Genomic DNA, 19,783 nt, shown 5'->3' on the forward strand with positions numbered 1-19,783 from the left:
ATCACTCTTAAGGGGATGGGGTACTGTGGAGGTCACTAATAAATGTGCGGCCGCTGTGGAGGTCACTGTTAATGGGACGGGATGCTGTGGAGATCACTGTTAAAAAGCAGGCGATGTGGAGGTCTCTGTTAAGGGGGCAGGGAATGGTGTAGGTCACAGTTAAGGGGCCGGTCCGCTATGGAGGTCAGTGTTAAGGGGCGGGGGGCTGTCGAAGTCACTGTTAAGGGGGCGGGGTGTTGTGGAGATTACATTTTAAGGTAATGGAGCTCTGTGCAGGTCACTGTTAAGGGGACGGGCTATTGTGGAAATCACTGTTAACGAGACGGGGTGCTGTGGAGGTCACTAATAAAGGGGCGGCCGCTGTGGAGGTAACCGTTAAAATGGAGGGTGCTGTGGAAGTTACTGTTAAGGGGCAGGCCACTGTGGAGATCACTGTTATAGTGGATACTGTTGATATCTTTTAAAGACACACAAAAACATTAAATGAAATAGATGAAATATACCCGAGCGAAGCCGTATCCTTCTGCTAGTGGTTCATATAAGGCAAACTATAACAATGCCGATATTGTGTGCCGAGTATCTTTTTTTTTTAACCCAAACTGAAGCAACGTCTTTGACCAGGCATGGATCACTACTAAATAAAATACACCTCCTGCTCTGCATTGCCCTGTAGCTGCTCAATTGTTGCCATGCGGAGGATCTCCCACCCATGGCTGGATTTTTTCTTGGATATGGTGTTTATATTTCCTGTGCTACAACTGTTGGATGAAACCGTGGAATTCTTCCGTGTGCTCTCAGCAGTCTGGGTTGTACAGTTCTGTAGAGATGTGGTCATTACACCTTCTTCTTCTTGGTTTTCATTCTTAATACTGAAATAAAGAGATTTTTACACTAAACTGATGCCAAAAGTGATCCTGCTTCCGTCATTAAAATTGTAACATGTAAATTTAGCTTAACTAAAAGATCTGTCAGCTCTCCTGTATGGTGTAGTATAGAGGATCTGTCAGCTCTCCTGTATGGTGTAGTATAGAGGATCTGTCAGCTCTCCTGTATGGTGTAGTATAGAGGATCTGTCAGCTCTCCTGTGTGGTGTAGTATAGAGGATCTGTCGGCTCTCCTGTGTGGTGTAGTATAGAGGATCTGTCGGCTCTGCTGTGTGGTGTAGTATAGAGGATCTGGCGGCTCTCCTGTGCGGTGTAGTATAGAGGATCTGTCAGCTCTCCTGTGTGGTGTAGTATAGAGGATCTGTCAGCTCTCCTGTGTGGTGTAGTATAGAGGATCTGTCGGCTCTCCTGTGTGGTGTAGTATAGAGGATCTGTCAGCTCTGCTGTGTGGTGTAGTATAGAGGATCTGTCAGCTCTCCTGTGTGGTGTAGTATAGAGGATCTGTCGGCTCTCCTGTGTGGTGTAGTATAGAGGATCTGTCACCTCTCCTGTGTGGTGTAGTATAGAAGATCTGTCAGCTCTGCTGTCTGGTGTAGTATAGAGGATCTGTCGGCTCTACTGTGTGGTGTAGTATAGAGGATCTGTCAGCTCTCCTGTGTGGTGTAGTATAGAGGATCTGTCAGCTCTCCTGTGTGGTGTAGTATAGGGGATCTGTCAGCTCTCCTGTGTGGTGTAGTATAGAGGATCTGTCAGCTCTCCTGTGTGGTGTAGTATAGAGGATCTGTCAGCTCTCCTGTGTGGTGTAGTATAGAGGATCTGTCAGCTCTCCTGTGTGGTGTAGTATAGAGGATCTGTCAGCTCTCCTGTGTGGTGTAGTATAGAGGATCTGTCAGCTCTCCTGTGTGGTGTAGTATAGAGGATCTGTCAGCTCTCCTGTGTGGTGTAGTATAGAGGATCTGTCAGCTCTCCTGTGTGGTGTAGTATAGAGGATCTGTCAGCTCTGCTGTGTGGTGTAGTATAGAGGATCTGTCAGCTCTCCTATGTGGTGTAGTATAGAGGATCTGTCAGCTCCCCTGTGTGGTGTAGTATAGAGGATCTGTCAGCTCTCCTGTGTGGTGTAGTATAGAGGATCTGTCAGCTCTCCTGTGTGGTGTAGTATAGAGGATCTGTCAGCTCTCCTGTGTGGTGTAGTATAGAGGATCTGTCAGCTCTCCTGTGTGGTGTAGTATAGAGGATCTGTCAGCTCTCCTGTGTGGTGTAGTATAGAGGATCTGTCAGCTCTCCTGTGTGGTGTAGTATAGAGGATCTGTCAGCTCTCCTGTGTGGTGTAGTATAGAGGATCTGTCAGCTCTGCTGTGTGGTGTAGTATAGAGGATCTGTCAGCTCTCCTATGTGGTGTAGTATAGAGGATCTGTCAGCTCCCCTGTGTGGTGTAGTATAGAGGATCTGTCAGCTCTCCTGTGTGGTGTAGTATAGAGGATCTGTCAGCTCTCCTGTGTGGTGTAGTATAGAGGATCTGTCAGCTCTCCTGTGTGGTGTAGTATAGAGGATCTGTCAGCTCTCCTGTGTGGTGTAGTATAGAGGATCTGTCAGCTCTGCTGTGTGGTGTAGTATAGAGGATCTGTCAGCTCTGCTGTGTGGTGTAGTATAGAGGATCTGTCAGCTCTCCTGTGTGGTGTAGTATAGAGGATCTGTCAGCTCTCCTGTGTGGTGTAGTATAGAGGATCTGTCAGCTCTCCTGTGCGGTGTAGTATAGAGGATCTGTCAGCTCTCCTGTGTGGTGTAGTATAGAGGATCTGTCAGCTCTCCTGTGTGGTGTAGTATAGAGGACCTGTCATCTCTCCTGTGTGGTGTAGTATAGAGGATCTGTCAGCTCTCCTGTGTGGTGTAGTATAGAGGATCTGTCAGCTCTCCTGTGTGGTGTAGTATAGAGGATCTGTCAGCTCTCCTGTGTGGTGTAGTATAGAGGATCTGTCAGCTCTCCTGTGTGGTGTAGTATAGAGGATCTGTCAGCTCCCCTGTGTGGTGTAGTATAGAGGATCTGTCAGCTCTCTTGTGTGGTGTAGTATAGAGGTTCTGTCTGCTCTCCTGTGTGGTGTAGTATAGAGGATCTGTCAGCTCTCCTGTGTGGTGTAGTATAGAGGATCTGTCAGCTCTCCTGTGTGGTGTAGTATAGAGGATCTGTCAGCTCCCCTGTGTGGTGTAGTATAGAGGATCTGTCAGCTCCCCTGTGCGGTGTAGTATAGAGGATCTGTCGGCTCTCCTGTGTGGTGTAGTATAGAGGATCTGTCAGCTCTCCTGTGTGGTGTAGTATAGAGGATCTGTCAGCTCTCCTGTGCGGTGTAGTATAGAGGATCTGTCAGCTCTCCTGTGTGGTGTAGTATAGAGGATCTGTCGGCTCTCCTGTGTGGTGTAGTATAGAGGATCTGTCAGCTCTCCTGTGTGGTGTAGTATAGAGGATCTGTCAGCTCTCCTGTGTGGTGTAGTATAGAGGATCTGTCAGCTCTCCTGTGTGGTGTAGTATAGAGGATCTGTCAGCTCTGCTGTGTGGTGTAGTATAGAGGATCTGTCAGCTCTCCTGTGCGGTGTAGTATAGAGGATCTGTCAGCTCTCCTGTGTGGTGTAGTATAGAGGATCTGTCAGCTCTCCTGTGTGGTGTAGTATAGAGGATCTGTCAGCTCTCCTGTGTCGTGTAGTATAGAGGATCTGTCGGCTCTCCTGTGCGGTGTAGTATAGAGGATCTGTCAGCTCTCCTGTGCGGTGTAGTATAGAGGATCTGTCGGCTCTCCTGTGTGGTGTAGTATAGAGGATCTGTCAGCTCTCCTGTGTGGTGTAGTATAGAGGATCTGTCAGCTCTCCTGTGTGGTGTAGTATAGAGGATCTGTCAGCTCTCCTGTGTGGTGTAGTATAGAGGATCTGTCAGCTCTCCTGTGTGGTGTAGTATAGAGGATCTGTCAGCTCTCCTGTGTGGTGTAGTATAGAGGATCTGTCAGCTCTCCTGTGTGGTGTAGTATAGAGGATCTGTCAGCTCTCCTGTGTGGTGTAGTATAGAGGATCTGTCAGCTCTCCTGTGCGGTGTAGTATAGAGGATCTGTCAGCTCTCCTGTGTGGTGTAGTATAGAGGATCTGTCAGCTCTCCTGTGTGGTGTAGTATAGAGGATCTGGCGGCTCTCCTTTGTGGTGTAGTATAGAGGATCTGTCAGCTCTCCTGTGTGGTGTAGTATAGAGGATCTGTCAGCTCTCCTGTGCGGTGTAGTATAGAGGATCTGTCAGCTCTCCTGTGTGGTGTAGTATAGAGGATCTGTCGGCTCTCCTGTGAGGTGTAGTATAGAGGATCTGTCTGCTCTCCTGTGTGGTGTAGTATAGAGGATCTGTCAGCTCTCCTGTGAGGTGTAGTATAGAGGATCTGTCGGCTCTCCTGTGTGGTGTAGTATAGAGGATCTGTCAGCTCTCCTGTGTAGTGTAGTATAGAGGATCTGTCAGCTCTCCTGTGTGGTGTAGTATAGAGGATCTGTCGGCTCTCCTGTGTGGTGTAGTATAGAGGATCTGTCAGCTCTCCTGTGTGGTGTAGTATAGAGGATCTGTCAGCTCTCCTGTGTGGTGTAGTATAGAGGATCTGTCAGTCTGACACATCTGCTTTTGTGGTCTGATGCTGTCAGCTCTGAGTGCACAATGTCAGTGACTGTTTCAGGGCTCATGCATTTTGTGTACTGGAATGTCCTTTCGTGCCTTGTAGTACATTAAAAATGGACTCACCATAAATACCACCGGTTTCCAAGTCCATATTCAGATCCACATATGCCAAGGCGAGGCCAGAAGCACTGAGGTAGCTTACTTTCTAGCATTACTGTGGTTGCTGCCAGCTGTCATGATTTAAAAAAACACAGTTGATATGTTATAAGTGAATGGTAGGTAAAGCCGATTAGTTCCACTGTTTGCTTTGAATTTGGGCAGCCTTGATCAATCACCATGCAAATACATCCATAATTTCCACTGACCTGAGTCCTCCAGAGTTCGTCTCTCTCCTGTGCCACCCTCCAGTGCGTGTCTGCCATTGTAGCAATTAATATATTCAGCATTAATAGGTTGGAAATTAAAGAGAAGAAGAAATAGACAATGCTAAAAATAAGTGGGAGGTCGACACTGTAGTTGGCCGGGGAGTTGATGACATTGACGAAAAGCTGATAGGTGCTTAAAAGAGACATGGCATAACTGCTAAATATTCCCATCTGCTTTGAGTCTTCGGTCTGGAATATTATATAGAAAGCTGCAACAAGAAACAAGACACAAAGTTATTAAGATTAGTATGGAGCGTGAATATTTGGAATCATTGTGGTAACCGTCAACCTACAACCATCATAGGCCCTCATGTTCTTAAATGTATCAAGACCTAGAATGGTGCCCTTGCAAATAATTTTTTATTGTTGAGTAGTCCCTGCCCTGGTTATCCTTAGAAGTCGATTAAAATGCATTGTATTATGGTAGACCAAATAATTATTGATAAAATGTTACCATGAAACACCTTTAGAGGGAACATGGCATCTGCATCACTGAACTATAGAATACTTGTAAAAGATGGTACAATTCATGAATCTAGAAATGAAGGACGGAAGAAACTCTTCATGTTCCTACCTGTGCCGAATCCTACAATGACAACCATCATAAGCCAGATAAACCTCAGGAGATCTCCAAATATAATCTACAATGAAAGAAAAACAAATGAAATACATTAATTTAGGATCTTAATTGCCTAAAGTCTACATCAAGAAACTCACTAGTTGAAACCCTGCACCAAGAAAGAGTTGGTGGAATGAAACATTCTATTTGTGAATGCAATGATGATATATGTAAGTGATTACAATATTAGAAGAAAGGAGACGTTTTATTGGTGAAAACTCTACAATTAGGACCCTGTTGGGTCATCTCTAGCCTGGATACAAGATGAAATACGGCCTCTAGCCTGGATACCAGATGAGATACAACCTCTAGCCTCGATACAAGATGAGATATGGCCTCGAGACCAGATACCATATGAGATACGGCCTCTAGCCTGGATACAAGATGAGATATAGTCTCTAGCCCGGATACAAGATGAGATACAGCCTCTAGCCTGGAAACAGGATGAGATACAACCTCTAGCCTCGATACAAGATGAGATATGGCCTCTAGACCAGATACCATATAATATTCGGCCCCTAGCCTGGATACAAGATGAGATACAGCCTCTAGCCTGGATACGAGATGAGATACGGCCTCTAGCCCGGATACAAGATGAGATACAGCTTCTAGCCTGGATACGAGATGAGATACGGCCTCTAGCCCGGATACAAGGTGAGATACAGCCTCTAGCCTGTATACAAGATGAGATACGGCCTGTAGCCTGGATACAAGATGAGATATGGCCTCTATCCTGGATACAGGATGAGATACAACCTCTAGCCTTGATACAAGATGAGATACGGCCTGTAGCCTGGATACAAGATGAGATATGGCCTCTATCCTGGATACAGGATGAGATACAACATCTAGCCTTGATACAAGATGAGATACGGCCTCTAGACCGGATATGCCTCCCACCAGGGCCCTCTCTATGTCGTGTCCAGGTGTAGGAAATGCTGAGTGGTATGTTGCGGCCTAAAATGTCACTTTATTTGTGTTGCGGTGCTCCTACCTGGATACGGCTGGACCCCAGGCTTTGGCTCTGAAGCAATAAATAGGGGGAATAATTGAGGGATTTGAAGAATTAACTTGAGTCCAGACCTTGAGGTAAAGTTCAATTGCAGCTTTACTTGAATAAACGTTTCTCCAAACAGTTTTCAGGCTCTGTCTTGGTTCCAGCAGACTTTAGCATTAAACTGGCAGGCAAACTCAACTCTGCTATATATTTCTCTCACTCTGCTGTACTGACAAGCTAACTTGGTGTCTTTGTTCTCTCTTTATGCTGCACTTCACTCTTGTAGTCAGACTTATGTTCAGCCAAAAAGTAGGTTGGAATTCTGGCAGCTCCAACATGGAGTCTCAACCAGAACAATCTAGAACTGCCACACCTCCTGCTGGTAGCAGTGGTCTGTCTATGCCATATGGTGCCTGTTCACTTTGTGTGCATGCCCTCATGTAACCACTGCTCCCATTAGCTCCAAACAGAGAGGTACGAACAGCCTAGATGGTGGGCAATTCAATGAAATAACCATCCTTCTTCTCTCAGTTCAATGATGTACCCACTATCAAAGCCTGTTAGGCACGTTGTGTTTGAGTGCCTTGTAGAGGCATGTCAAGCAGTCAAAGATCTCTCACCAAGAGGTACACTACCTAAAAGTGGCCTCTGAGAGTATTTTTAGATGGCAGTGGTGGAAGCACTTTTATGCCCTCTTGTGGCATAAACCATTGTCTATTCAGACAGCACCTGTAATCATTTATATATTAGTGCTGCTCGCAAATATTCTAATCGTGAATTTTAATCACGAATATCGGCACTTCGAGAATTCGCAAAGATGTAGAATATAGTGCTATATATTCATAATCACGAATATTCTAGATTTTTTTTCATAAATAACCTCCCTTCTTGCTTGTGGGGCCAATGAGAAGGCTGCAATATCTTTGTCAGAGCTTAGCAATATCCCTAGCAACCAATAGCAAATTTGCCTACCCCTTTACTATATAAGAACCTCCCCAGCAGCCATTTTCTGCTGCTTTTTGCTGTTGTGAGAGAGAGAGAGAGAGAGAGACAGCAGTGACATTGCTGCAGGGCCGGTGCAAGGATTTTTGTCAACACAAGCAAATCTACATTTTGGCGCCCCCCCCCCCCCCCATCATTTCACATTTCTGCCCCTCATGATTCATGTCCATTTCTTGCCCCTCCCCCCATCATTTCACATTTCTGCCCCTCATGATTCATGTACATTTCTTGCCCCCCCCCCATGTGCTAATATCATAGTGCCATCTTCTCCCCCTGCCCCCTAATGTGCCAGTATCAAGTGCCTCTCTCCTCCCCCCTCCATGTGCCAGTATCATGGCGCCAATAGCCCCCCCTCCCCCGGCCGTAAAGTAACAGTCCGGTATTTAAAAAAAACCCAAAAAAAACACTTTTATACTTACCTCTATGTCAGCGATGCGATACAGGCCTCTTCCGGCCTGTGCTCCCACCAGCCTCTAGTGTTGAAGATTTGGTGCTTGTGTTCTTATTTAGCCTGTCTTTCTGAAAAGTTTCTCCTGGGATTCGAACTCATGACCTTTCACATCAGAGGCAAGGAATTTACCCACACAGTTATGAGAGCTGTATAGCCAGTTACAAAAAAATATATATATATATATATATATAAGCAGAGTCTTTTTTTTTAACTTGCCTCTGATGTGAAAGGTCGTGAGTTTGAATCCCAGGAGAAACTTTTCTGAAAGACATGCTAAATGAGATTTAAATACACCAGGGTCTCGTAGCTCACAGCCTGTCAGCTGCGTGCCGTTCGCTCTGTTACTGAGGGGGGGGGGGCAGCTGCTTGGGCTGCCTTATGATAGAGCCGGCCCTGCATTGCTGTGCTCTGTGGTTTGCTGAGTCATTTACATTGCTGTTCAGCTCAATCAAAGTCAGGAAGAGCTGAGCATAGGAAGGGACAGAGAGTGTAGGGAGTGTAATTGAATATTTTTTCGTACAAAAAGTTTCAGAGACCCAAAAGGACAATTGTGTGTGACAGCAGCAATATATATTTTTAGCGCCACATCTCTTGTTTAAAGTGTGCACATCCCTAAAATATCAGTTTCATCCAGTGTACTTTTTCCATAGACGGTGTCCGCTTCTGACAGTGACCTTACCAGGTCAGCTTGGCAGCAGGCCCTCGTCCACACAATTTTTAAAATGATCAGCTCGGCAGCAGGCCCTCGTCCACAAAATCTTTTAGATGGTCAGCTCGGCTGCAGGCCCTCTTCCACAAAATTTTTTACATGGTCAGATCAGCAGCAGGCCCTTGCCCCTAATGTTATACAGGGTCAATAGGAGGCCCTTGCTCCTAATGTTTTTGAGGTTCACCAGCAGGCCATCAATCATAATTTTCCAAGGCTGTGTATGATGCCCTCCTTTATGTGTAACAAAGGGTGTATTGGAATGCCGATTCCTTGTAATTTTTGGCCGCCCTTTCACTTAGTGCATAGGTTTTATGAGTGTAGGAGTCCCACTACCTGAACAATTGTACTACAATGTGAATGAGTCCCTCCATTATGTGATATACAGGTTGTATCGGAGTGCCTCTTCCTTGTAATTTTTGGCAGCACTTTATATACAAGTAAATATAAAAGGAAAGAATGTTTCCTAGCAATTTTTCCTCTAAAATAGATTTTATCTTCGGTTTTGTGCATATTATTGTCAGTCTGTAAAAGTGGCGTACTACTCAGACAACATTGTTCCCAGCAGCGATCTGGGAGTCTAAGATGCATCCAGACATTCTCCCCATGCTGTTCCCGAACCATTTCAATGGTGTTTCCATCAATTTCTGACCTTTGCCTATGAACCAGCCACCCTCCCCTCTTCAGAGCAGGGGGCGCCTGGTTTAATGCTCGGGTTCTCCCATTGACTTCCATTGTGCTCTGGTGCTCAGTAGAGCACCGAGCATCCCAATGTGTTCAGCCCGAGCACCCGAGCACCCGAGCACTATGGTGCTCGATCAACACTAATAGTTAGCTCATTTATATAATACAGATAGTTAGTGGGAGAAAGTCAGTGTAGGTTATATCCTGATATAGTGTAGCTGATAGGTTCCAGTGCAGGGTGTTAGGTAGTGTGATAGGAATTACTGTTTCTCTGCTCTCCATACATACCTACTACTGACATAGTGCTGTGATGTCACAACAATACTTAGTGCACCAATCAGTAATATCTACTCAGACCTGATAAAATGTGACGTTTCATGTATTGCCCAAAAATATGCGCATCATTAGTGCTGATTTTCGCAATCGCAAATATATTGGAGCCCCGTGCTGTAATGTAAAATTACTTATAGTTATCAGGAGTCACGAAAGTTGCTGCCAAACATTTTCTCCAGTCTCAAGAAACTTCTAGCAGCTTGAAAAATGTAGCAAAAGTGACCCACGCCTGTATTGCGTGCGCAATATGCGCATATTACATTGCCGATTTTCGCAATCAAGAATATAATGACTGGAGCTCGCGAATTTACGAATTTATGATGAAAATTAGGCCAAAAATTTGCGACATATCCCGAATTTGAATATTGCCTATGCTGTTCATCACTATTATATATCTGCCTGAGCATAACTGCAATAGAAAGACAAGTGACAACTGCTCTGAGCTCTTTGACTCCAGCAACCTGGTTGTCAGTCACCCAGGCTCTCCAGCCAATAACCTTAAAAGGATTAGGACTGGAGTAAAAAAAACTCTGTCCCTATAAGCGGAAATATGGATCTGAATGAGTTACATAATTTCCATAACGAGGTAAATGAAATTGCTTAGTTTTGATTGTCTCAAATGCCATTTCAGTTTTTAACAAAAATCCACTTTCTATATCCCAACTGCTAACCTTGTGGATCATGACAGTGAAAGGTCCAAGCATCTGAAATCCGCGAGCAAAATACATAGTATAGCACCAGCCAAATGCCAAAGCCAGGGACATTGGGATGACTTCTCCTTCACAGTTTGTGAGTCTCAGGGCCAGCGTAAGAAGTACTGAGCAGCAGAAGAAAACTCTGGAGTAACAAAAAAAAGGAATAGAGGAACAGAATGAAAATTGTAAGAAAATAGTTATTCTTAGAAATGTACAGTATATGGGTATTAGACAGGTTTAGGCTGCCCTGTGCTTAACGGATATTTGTGTTGATTCTTTAAATTTTAAGACCTGCTTTCTCTGAAATGCTAGCTTTTGGAGCTGCAGGTATAGGGCTCAGTGAGTCTTCCCTGTCAACCTGCTCTATCTCTTCGGCTACCACTGACAGAGCAGCTCAGGAGTATATGCTTACAATTAGAGATCACTGAAGTTCTAAAATATTCGATTCGGCTTCTTTGCCGAATTTCTAAAATAAATTTGCTTCCTGATGAATTACTTTGTCATGAAGCACATTTCTTTGTGAGTAGCATTGATGGAGAACGGTGATTGCACCGCCCCCTGTCATTGAGCCCCTCAGATTCCACGTTCATCGCTGATCGCGGCATCTGAGATGACCATTGAGGGCTGTCCGGAGTCAATCTATTAAAAAAAATTTGATCGCGAAGAGTCGCCTCAGCCGTCTTGATTGAAGATCCAGCGCGAAATCTCCCACGGTGTGTAATTACGTCATCACTCTAACCAGCGTGGTGACGTCACACATCACTGTGCACGAGATTTCACGTGGGATCTTCAATCAAGATTGCTGCGGTGGACTCTTCATGCGCAAATAGATGAGGTGAGTATGAATAAAAAATAAAATAAAAAAAATTCGGCTTCACGTCTAATTGAATTTTTCCTGATATTCGGATCAAGGTCCACTTCATGAACTTCGATTCACTCAACACTATTTACAATGGTAGCAAACCATCATGGTGCTAAGTTTCAAGACTATCACAAAAAAGTTTTTATGCCTTCTTTATAAACCTCAGGGGGTTCCAGTTCTCACTGAACAGCCCCAGCAGGTGTATGAAAACTTGGGAGAAAAAGTTAGGCAAATTAGCTCATGTCAGCCAAATCAGAGATTCTTCAAAAAGGAAGAGCGACCCATCTGTAGACAGCTGTTTCAGGCTCTTGTTCCTCTGCAGCAACCCCCCGAGGAGCCGGTGTAGAGGATAGGAGTGGTAGTAGCCCTGATGAAGTGTTGTGTCATGGTAATCTCCCTCAGGCCGTTGCTCCCTGGGGATCAGTGCAGTGGAAATATAGTACTGAGGAATAAGTTAAACTTAAAAGTGTAATTCAGCACTTAGGTGATACTGGCCTAGTGGTTATTTGGTGATGGGTGGCTTGGCTGTATATATCACGTCCAGCAGTGTTTGTAGATGGAGGTGTGACAGTTCACACCGCAGCCTGGACTCTCAAGACTTTAACTAAGGACAAATTGAAGTAGTTATTTCTGTGGAGTCTGTAACAGGAGCAGGAGCTTTGCTGTCTACGTCCACTCATCTCTCTAGCTACATAGGAACTCCATCTCGTGACAGCAGGACCAGCCCACTTCTACCAAGAGGGGAGGAACATGGTGGTTAGTCCAACCATTGCCAACCTTCCTTGCTGGTAGTAACGGCCAGGAACATCCAGTAAAATTCATAATGCAACAAGAAAGAATTTGTAGTACCCCCAAGCATGAGGTATTACACCTCATTAATACAGAGTTCTGGTGGGCTGGATGAGATTCCTTAGATGCAGCTCAGGTGGTTGAATTGTTCTCAATAAAGAGAGACAGCAGTTGTATATGTAGACATCATCCAGGCAATGGTACTCTGCTCTGTACTGATGAAGGGCAAAAACCATAAACAGTTGTCTACAGGTGGGTTGCTTAACTTTTTGGAGGAGTGTCTGGTTTGGCTGACAAATGCTAATTACCAATATTTTTCTTGATCATTGCCATTGCCAGAAAATAAGTCTTCATAAACCCACTAGGTCTCTTCAATACGATCCATCAACCTCCCTATGAGCTGCTTCTAAGGCATCTCATCTATCCAACCAGTACCAGTAATGATGAAGAGCAAAAACAGTGAAACAGCCATCTAAAGATTGTTTGACAAGTCTCTGGCTTGATTGACATAAGTGGCATGGCAAGTATTACATTCCCCCTACCATGCTGTTCATTTATGGCATAGCAATGGCGCCAGCCAGTTTTTGTACATTTACTACATGGTGCGGGAAGGGGTAAACTCATGCAACTTATGATACTCCAAATGTATAAAGGTCCATACACCAGTATAGTAAATTTATCTACTATTAAGATTGTGATTCATATTCTTAGACAGTACAAAGTGCAAAACTATTAGTAAATCTGGCCCATAAAGTGGCATAAAGTGGAGCTTCGTCCTGATGGTCAAAAGGGGCTGTGTCCTTAAGGGATTAAATATATACAGGGAGTGCAGAATTATTAGGCAAGTTGTATTTTTGAGGATTAATTTTATTATTGAACAACAACCATGTTCTCAATGAACCCAAAAAACTCTTTTATATCAAAGCTGAATATTTTTGGAAGTAGTTTTTAGTTTGTTTTTAGTTTTAGCTATTTTAGGGGGATATCTGTGTGTGCAGGTGACTATTACTGTGCATAAATATTAGGCAACTTAACAAAAAACAAATATATACCCATTTCAATTATTTATTTTTACCAGTGAAACCAATATAACATCTCAACATTCACAAATATACATTTCTGACATTCAAAAACAAAACAAAAACAAATCAGTGACCAATATAGCCACCTTTCTTTGCAAGGACACTCAAAAGCCTGCCATCCATGGATTCTGTCAGTGTTTTGATCTGTTCACCATCAACATTGCGTGCAGCAGCAACCACAGCCTCCCAGACACTGTTCAGAGAAGTGTACTGTTTTCCCTCCTTGTAAATCTCACATTTGATGATGGACCACAGGTTCTCAATGGGGTTCAGATCAGGTGAACAAGGAGGCCATGTCATTAGATTTTCTTCTTTTATACCCTTTCTTGCCAGCCACGCTGTGGAGTACTTGGACGCGTGTGATGGAGCATTGTCCTGCATGAAAATCATGTTTTTCTTGAAGGATGCAGACTTCTTCCTGTACCCCTGCTTGAAGAAGGTGTCTTCCAGAAACTCGCAGTAGGACTGGGAGTTGAGCTTGACTCCATCCTCAACCCGAAAAGGCCCCACAAGCTCATCTTTGATGATACCAGCCCAAACCAGTACTCCACCTCCACCTTGCTGGCGCCTGAGTCGGACTGGAGCTCTCTGCCCTTTACCAATCCAGCCACGGGCCCATCCATCTGGCCCATCAAGACTCACTCTCATTTCATCAGTCCATAAAACCTTAGAAAAATCAGTCTTGAGATATTTCTTGGCCCAGTCTTGACGTTTCAGCTTGTGTGTCTTGTTCAGTGGTGGTCGTCTTTCAGCCTTTCTTACCTTGGCCATGTCTCTGAGTATTGCACACCTTGTGCTTTTGGGCACTCCAGTGATGTTGCAGCTCTGAAATATGGCCAAACTGGTGGCAAGTGGCATCTTGGCAGCTGCACGCTTGACTTTTCTCAGTTCATGGGCAGTTATTTTGCGCCTTGGTTTTTCCACACGCTTCTTGCGACCCTGTTGACTATTTTGAATGAAACGCTTGATTGTTCGATGATCACGCTTCAGAAGCTTGGCAATTTTAAGAGTGCTGCATCCCTCTGCAAGATATCTCACTATTTTTGACTTTTCTGAGCCTGTCAAGTCCTTCTTTTGACCCATTTTGCCAAAGGAAAGGAAGTTGCCTAATAATTATGCACACCTAATATAGGGTGTTGATGTCATTAGACCACACCCCTTCTCATTACAGAGATGCACATCACCTAATATGCTTAATTGGTAGTAGGCTTTCGAGCCTATACAGCTTGGAGTAAGACAACATGCATAAAGAGGATGATGTGGTCAAAATACTCATTTGCCTAATAATTCTGCACGCAGTGTATACATGAATAATAAATCCATCCATGTTTAACCTAAAGTAAGAGAAGTCTCATAACAGGTTCTGAATCTGGTTTTCACGGCCTCGGTGCGTGCCGCGACATTTTCGCCGTGCATGCTGGTTGCCGGTGGCAACTTGTTTTTATGCATGTGTGTGCGCTTTCCCTTTTAGGATGTTTCCTTTCCCTGCTTTGGTGTGCATGGGGTTAAGGTGTGCTTGGTAGGTGTGGTGGGTGTGACCTCAGGCCTCCTATATGTTGGTGTGGTGGAGCCTGAGTGTCAGTTTGGTTTGTTTGTCAGCTTGGTGTGGAGCTCTGCTCGTGGACTGAATGATACTGTCTGTGTGAGCTATCCTTATTTGTTATTTTGTATTTCTTGCTTTGTCTGTTGTCCCCTCCGGTGTGTTTCTGTCAATCCCCCCACCTGGTGTATGTAGTTATGGTGCGGGTTTGCTTGGAGGTTTGATTGTTGTATGAGTCTCCGAAAGGGCGGGCTTTCCCGGAGGGGTTTAAGCGAAGACTCGCCTGTGGGCTTTTCCAGCTTGGAGCCACCTTCCATCATGGCTACGGCAGGTAAGTGAGGATTGCATAGTTATGTTACTGTGTAACTTACCTGCCGTACTGTTTAGCCCATAGCCTTCTATCCTGCTTGCCACTGGGCTGTTTGAGACACCATTCATCCGTGGTGTTGGATGAATGGGTGGTCTCTGCCCTGTCATTAGGCCTAGGGCTTTGCAGGGATAGTAGGGTCAAAGGTTGGAGAGCATGAGCCCCCTTACCTTCTGAGGCGGCTCATGTGGTAGGAGTCTAAGGTGAGTTTAGGGTTACGCTAGGTGGTGACCTGCTCCCTGTTCCTTCCTATCTGGCATTGCAGTCTCTGCCTTTGCACGGTGGGGGGTTTTCCCCACTCCCCTCCGGGACATAATAACAAATAAGGATAGCTCACACAGACAGTATCATTCAGCCCAGGAGCAGAGCTCCACACCAAGCTGACAAGCAAACCAAACTGACACTCAGGCTCCACCACACCAACATATAGGAGGCCTGAGGTCACACCCACCACACCTACCAAGCACACCTTAACCCCGTGAACACCAAAGCAGGGGAAGGAAACATCCTAAAAGGGAAAGGGCATACACATGCATAAAAACAAGTTGCCACCGGCAACCAGCATGCGCGGCGAAAATGTCGCAGCACGCACCGAGGCCGTGACACTGGTCTTGTAAAAATGTATATTATTTTTCAATTTTGTGCCAAAAAGTCAGGCTATTAGAAATCCTGGTCTGTCAGATTCCTGACAGTAATAGTATGGAGAATGACAAAAGAAAAATACTTACAGAATTAAATGAAATAGTCCCCCTGTAACTTTGTCCTGGAGTAAGGAGATACGTCGTGGTTTCAGTAACACAGGGATCTAGGGCCAGAGAAATCATAGGTTCTAAAAAGGTCTAATCATCTCCTCTAACCATGTCTGATTTAGATCAATGATATTCATAATAAGTCTGCAGTAAGCTCCTGAGATCCCTCTAGTGGTGACTTCAGGCAGACAGAATTGTGTCACAAAACTCTATGTCTATGCAGAGGATATGGAACTCTGATCAAGATAAAGAAATATTAAGAAATGAATCAGCACAGAATATTGGGCTTAAAACTGAGACAGTTATGGTGTTTAGCATTAGGACTATAAAAAAATATTCTGCCCACATGTAATTAATTACCTCTAGTAGTAACATCACCAGCGCCCCAATGACTGAGATAATTTCACCGACTAATCTTAGCTCATCCATTGGTGTGTTGTAAGATTCCTGAAGATAAAAGAAGTAAAGACAAACAATTAAAAAAACAAAAAAGCGCCACTGATAGTCTATAAAATAAAAAATCTGATCTGCCCACTCATCCTAGTTAGTTGCCTCACCTATATCAGGTTCTGGTGGTCCCTATTAGGTTTTTTTCCCTTGTGTATGGTTTCATATTCTAAAATTCTAAAAATTCTAGTCTGGGTAAATAAAGAGAGAAAAAAAAACCAATATTTCTTACCTGAAGGCTCATTTGTTCAAAAATGGTAATATCCCGGGGATCTAATGAATAGTTTTGTAGAGGCTTGAGAGGACGATTAGCACAGCACAGAGAAACACAAGTCATATATAGGACATAAATTATGGCCAGAAGCCAGAAATATGGCCGTCCATACCGCTGCCACTTCTCATCAATAAGCTCCTTCACCGGAGAGATGTCCAGAATCCGGTGTGCCTAGCAAAAGGTTGGCAAAAGAAACATAAAGTGAATAAACATCTGGCATGGAGTGATCCTTAAAACTACATATCATCTTAATATAAGAAGAATCTATACTAAAGATGGCCATGTTTGTCGAACACTCATTCGGCCAACGGCTTTTCATCTCGATTCCTCCTCTGGTGATGTCTTATCTCTCATGAGAACTGGAATTGAACATGCCTAATATAGTTGAGAAAATCCCTCAAAAGTCAATGTATGACACTTTGAGGTCTCCTCAGACTCATATTGTGTCTCTCTTGTTTCTATTTTTTTTTTCTATATTTTGATTCATTCTTTTTCTCTTTCTCCCAAAAATTTGCCCAAATCAAATCACCAAAAATTCAGATTCAGATGCAACTCAAATTTTAAAAATATTCAGGTAGAATTAATGAGTCGCTCATCTGTCATGCCCTATCCTTTTTTCTGCCAACATCTGCCCAATGACAGTCAGACAAATGTCTAATGCACATTAGATGGGGGATCACCTGACATCAGACTAATATGTATGGAACCTTAATGCTATAAAAGAGCTCCCCTTTTGACTAAAACAATTGTCAAAAAAACTAAACATAAAAAAATCATATAAAATGTTGAGAAAATACCTCAGGCTTAGTAGAGGTGACAATAAGATGGAGAACAGAACATGTAGTCCCCCAGGAGTCAATCTCAGTCAGATCGTACAAGGTGTAAGTTATTGGACCCATTGACTGTACTGTTCGGACTCCCTTGTTGAGGATGTGCTGGAACATCTACAGATAGAAGTCGATAGTAATAAAATCCAGTAACATACACCAAAAAACATGATTAATGGATCAGCACTACCTAAGGGTCCTTTTACATGGGCAGATCCAAGCACTGATCCAAAATATAGCAAAAGACCGGTACTTGTTTAGCTCCATTCCAGTAGAGCAATCATTACCACGGTATGTGATTGAAACTGTTATATTTAATGTGATACGTTGTTCACACATGGAGGTGATGGATTCTAATGTCCACATAGAAAATGCAATCATGACATTTCAGGTTTGCCCATATTTCCACAAGGAACAACGTTCATTCGCCCAATCTTCAGCCCACGTGAGGGGCTGAACAATGGTGGGGCATTGATTAGTTAGCATCTTGGTAAACTTCTGTAGCTTCAGCAATTTGATGTGAATGGTGGATCAACATCAGTGTTGTGCAGGGAGCTACAGTTGCAAGAAAAAGTATGTGAACCCTTTGGAATGATAGTGATTTCTGCACAAATTGGTCATAAAATGTGATCTGATCTTCATCTAAGTCACAAAAATAGACAATCACAGTCTGCTTAAACTAATAACACACACAGAATTAAATGTTACCATGTTTTTATTGAACATACCATGTAAATATTCACAGTGCAGGTGGAAAAAGTATGTGAACCCTTGGATTTAGTAACTGGTTGAACCTCCTTTGGCAGCAATAACTTCAACCAAACGTTTCCTGTAGTTGCAGATCAGACGTGCACAATGGTCAGGAGTAATTCTTGACCATTCCTCTTTACAGAACTGTTTCAGTTCAGCAATATTCTTGGGATATCTGGTGTGAATCGCTTTCTTGAGGTCATGCCACAGCATCTCAATCGGGTTGAGGTCAGGACTCTGACTGGGCCACTCCAGAAGGCGTATTTTCTTCTGTTTAAGCCATTCTGTTGTTCATTTAATTCTATGCTTTGGGTCGTTGTCCTGTTGCAACACCCATCTTCTGTTGAACTTCAGCTGGTGGACAGATGGCCTTAAGTTCTACTGCAAAATGTCTTGATAAACTTGGGAATAAATTTTTCCTTCGATGATAGCAATCCGTCCAGGCCCTGACGCAGCAAAGCAGCCCCAAACCATGATGCCCCCACCACCATACTTCACAGTTGGGATGAGGCTTTGGTGTTGGTGTGCTGTGCCTCCTTTTCTCCACACATAGTGTTGTGTGTTTCTTCCCAACAACTCAACTTTGGTTTCTTCTGTCCACAGAATATTTTGCCAGTACTGCTGTGGAACATCCAGGTGCTCTTCTGCAAACTGTAAACGTGCAGCAATGGTTTTTTTGTACAGCAGTGGCTTCCTCTGTGGTATCCTCGCATGAAATCCATTCATGTTTAGTGTTTTACGTATTGTAGATTCGCTAACAGAGACGTTAGCATATGCCAGAGACTTTTGTAAGTCTTTAGCTGACACTCTAGGATTCTTCTTCACCTCATTGAGCAGTCTGCGCTGTGCTCTTGCAGTCATCTTTACAGGATGGCCACTCCTAGGGAGAGTAGCAGCAGTGCTGAACTTTCTCCATTTATAGACAATTTGTCTTACCGTGGACTGATGAACAGCAAGGCTTTTGGAGATACTTTTATAACCCTTTCCAGCTTTATGCAAGTCAACAATTCTTAATCGTAGGTCTTCTGAGAGCTCTTTTGTGCGAGGCATCATTCACATCAGGCAATGCTTCTTGCGAAAAGCAAACCCAGAACTGGTGTGTGTTTTTTATAGGGCAGGGCAGCTGTAACCAACACCTCCAATCTCATCTCATTGATTGGAGTCCAGTTTGCTGACACCTCACTCCAATTAGCTTTTGGAGATGTCTAGGGGTTCACATACTTTTTCCACCTGCACTGTGAATGTTTACATGGTGTGTTCAATAAAAACATGGTAACATTTAATTCTTTGTGTGTTATTAGTTTAAGCAGACTGTGATTGTCTATTGTTGTGACTTAGATGAAGATCGGATCACATTTTATGACCAATTTGTGCAGAAATCCATATCATTCCAAAGGGTTCACATACTTTTTCTTGCAACTGTATATGGACCATGGGTAACTAAAAATGTTTGATGTGAAACGTCTGAAAATTTCATGCTAAAATATCAGACTTGCACTGCACATATATAGAAATATAATATTTTTTATAGATTAGACATGTTTGGGATAATCACACAATTTATCAATTTGGGGGACGCTCACCAGTTAACCTGGAGCCCAGTCCACTGTCCTCCCCTCAGTGTAAGTATACGCCCAAATAAAAAATTTAAATTGACTGGCTCACAG

At 43.7% G+C, this 19,783-nt stretch overlaps 1 protein-coding gene across 1 annotated transcript in view; it reads right to left on the bottom strand.

Annotated features, from left to right (window-relative positions):
• Nucleotides 1–634: 634 nt before the first annotated feature.
• LOC121005465 (transient receptor potential cation channel subfamily V member 6-like) overlaps nucleotides 635–19,783 on the bottom strand; it is a 39,978-nt gene continuing 20,829 nt past the window's right edge. Inside the window, exons 7-15 of the mRNA XM_040438234.1 lie at nucleotides 17,337–17,483; nucleotides 16,498–16,710; nucleotides 16,179–16,265; nucleotides 15,798–15,874; nucleotides 10,406–10,571; nucleotides 5,517–5,583; nucleotides 4,883–5,151; nucleotides 4,641–4,747; nucleotides 635–869 (exon numbers count right to left, since the gene is read on the bottom strand). Of these exons, the coding sequence (XP_040294168.1) occupies nucleotides 635–869; nucleotides 4,641–4,747; nucleotides 4,883–5,151; nucleotides 5,517–5,583; nucleotides 10,406–10,571; nucleotides 15,798–15,874; nucleotides 16,179–16,265; nucleotides 16,498–16,710; nucleotides 17,337–17,483 (1,368 nt within the window). The remainder of the gene's footprint in view (nucleotides 870–4,640; nucleotides 4,748–4,882; nucleotides 5,152–5,516; nucleotides 5,584–10,405; nucleotides 10,572–15,797; nucleotides 15,875–16,178; nucleotides 16,266–16,497; nucleotides 16,711–17,336; nucleotides 17,484–19,783) is intronic.

The sequence above is a fragment of the Bufo bufo genome, chromosome 6, assembly GCF_905171765.1.
Source record: "Bufo bufo chromosome 6, aBufBuf1.1, whole genome shotgun sequence".
Lineage (NCBI taxonomy): Eukaryota > Metazoa > Chordata > Amphibia > Anura > Bufonidae > Bufo > Bufo bufo.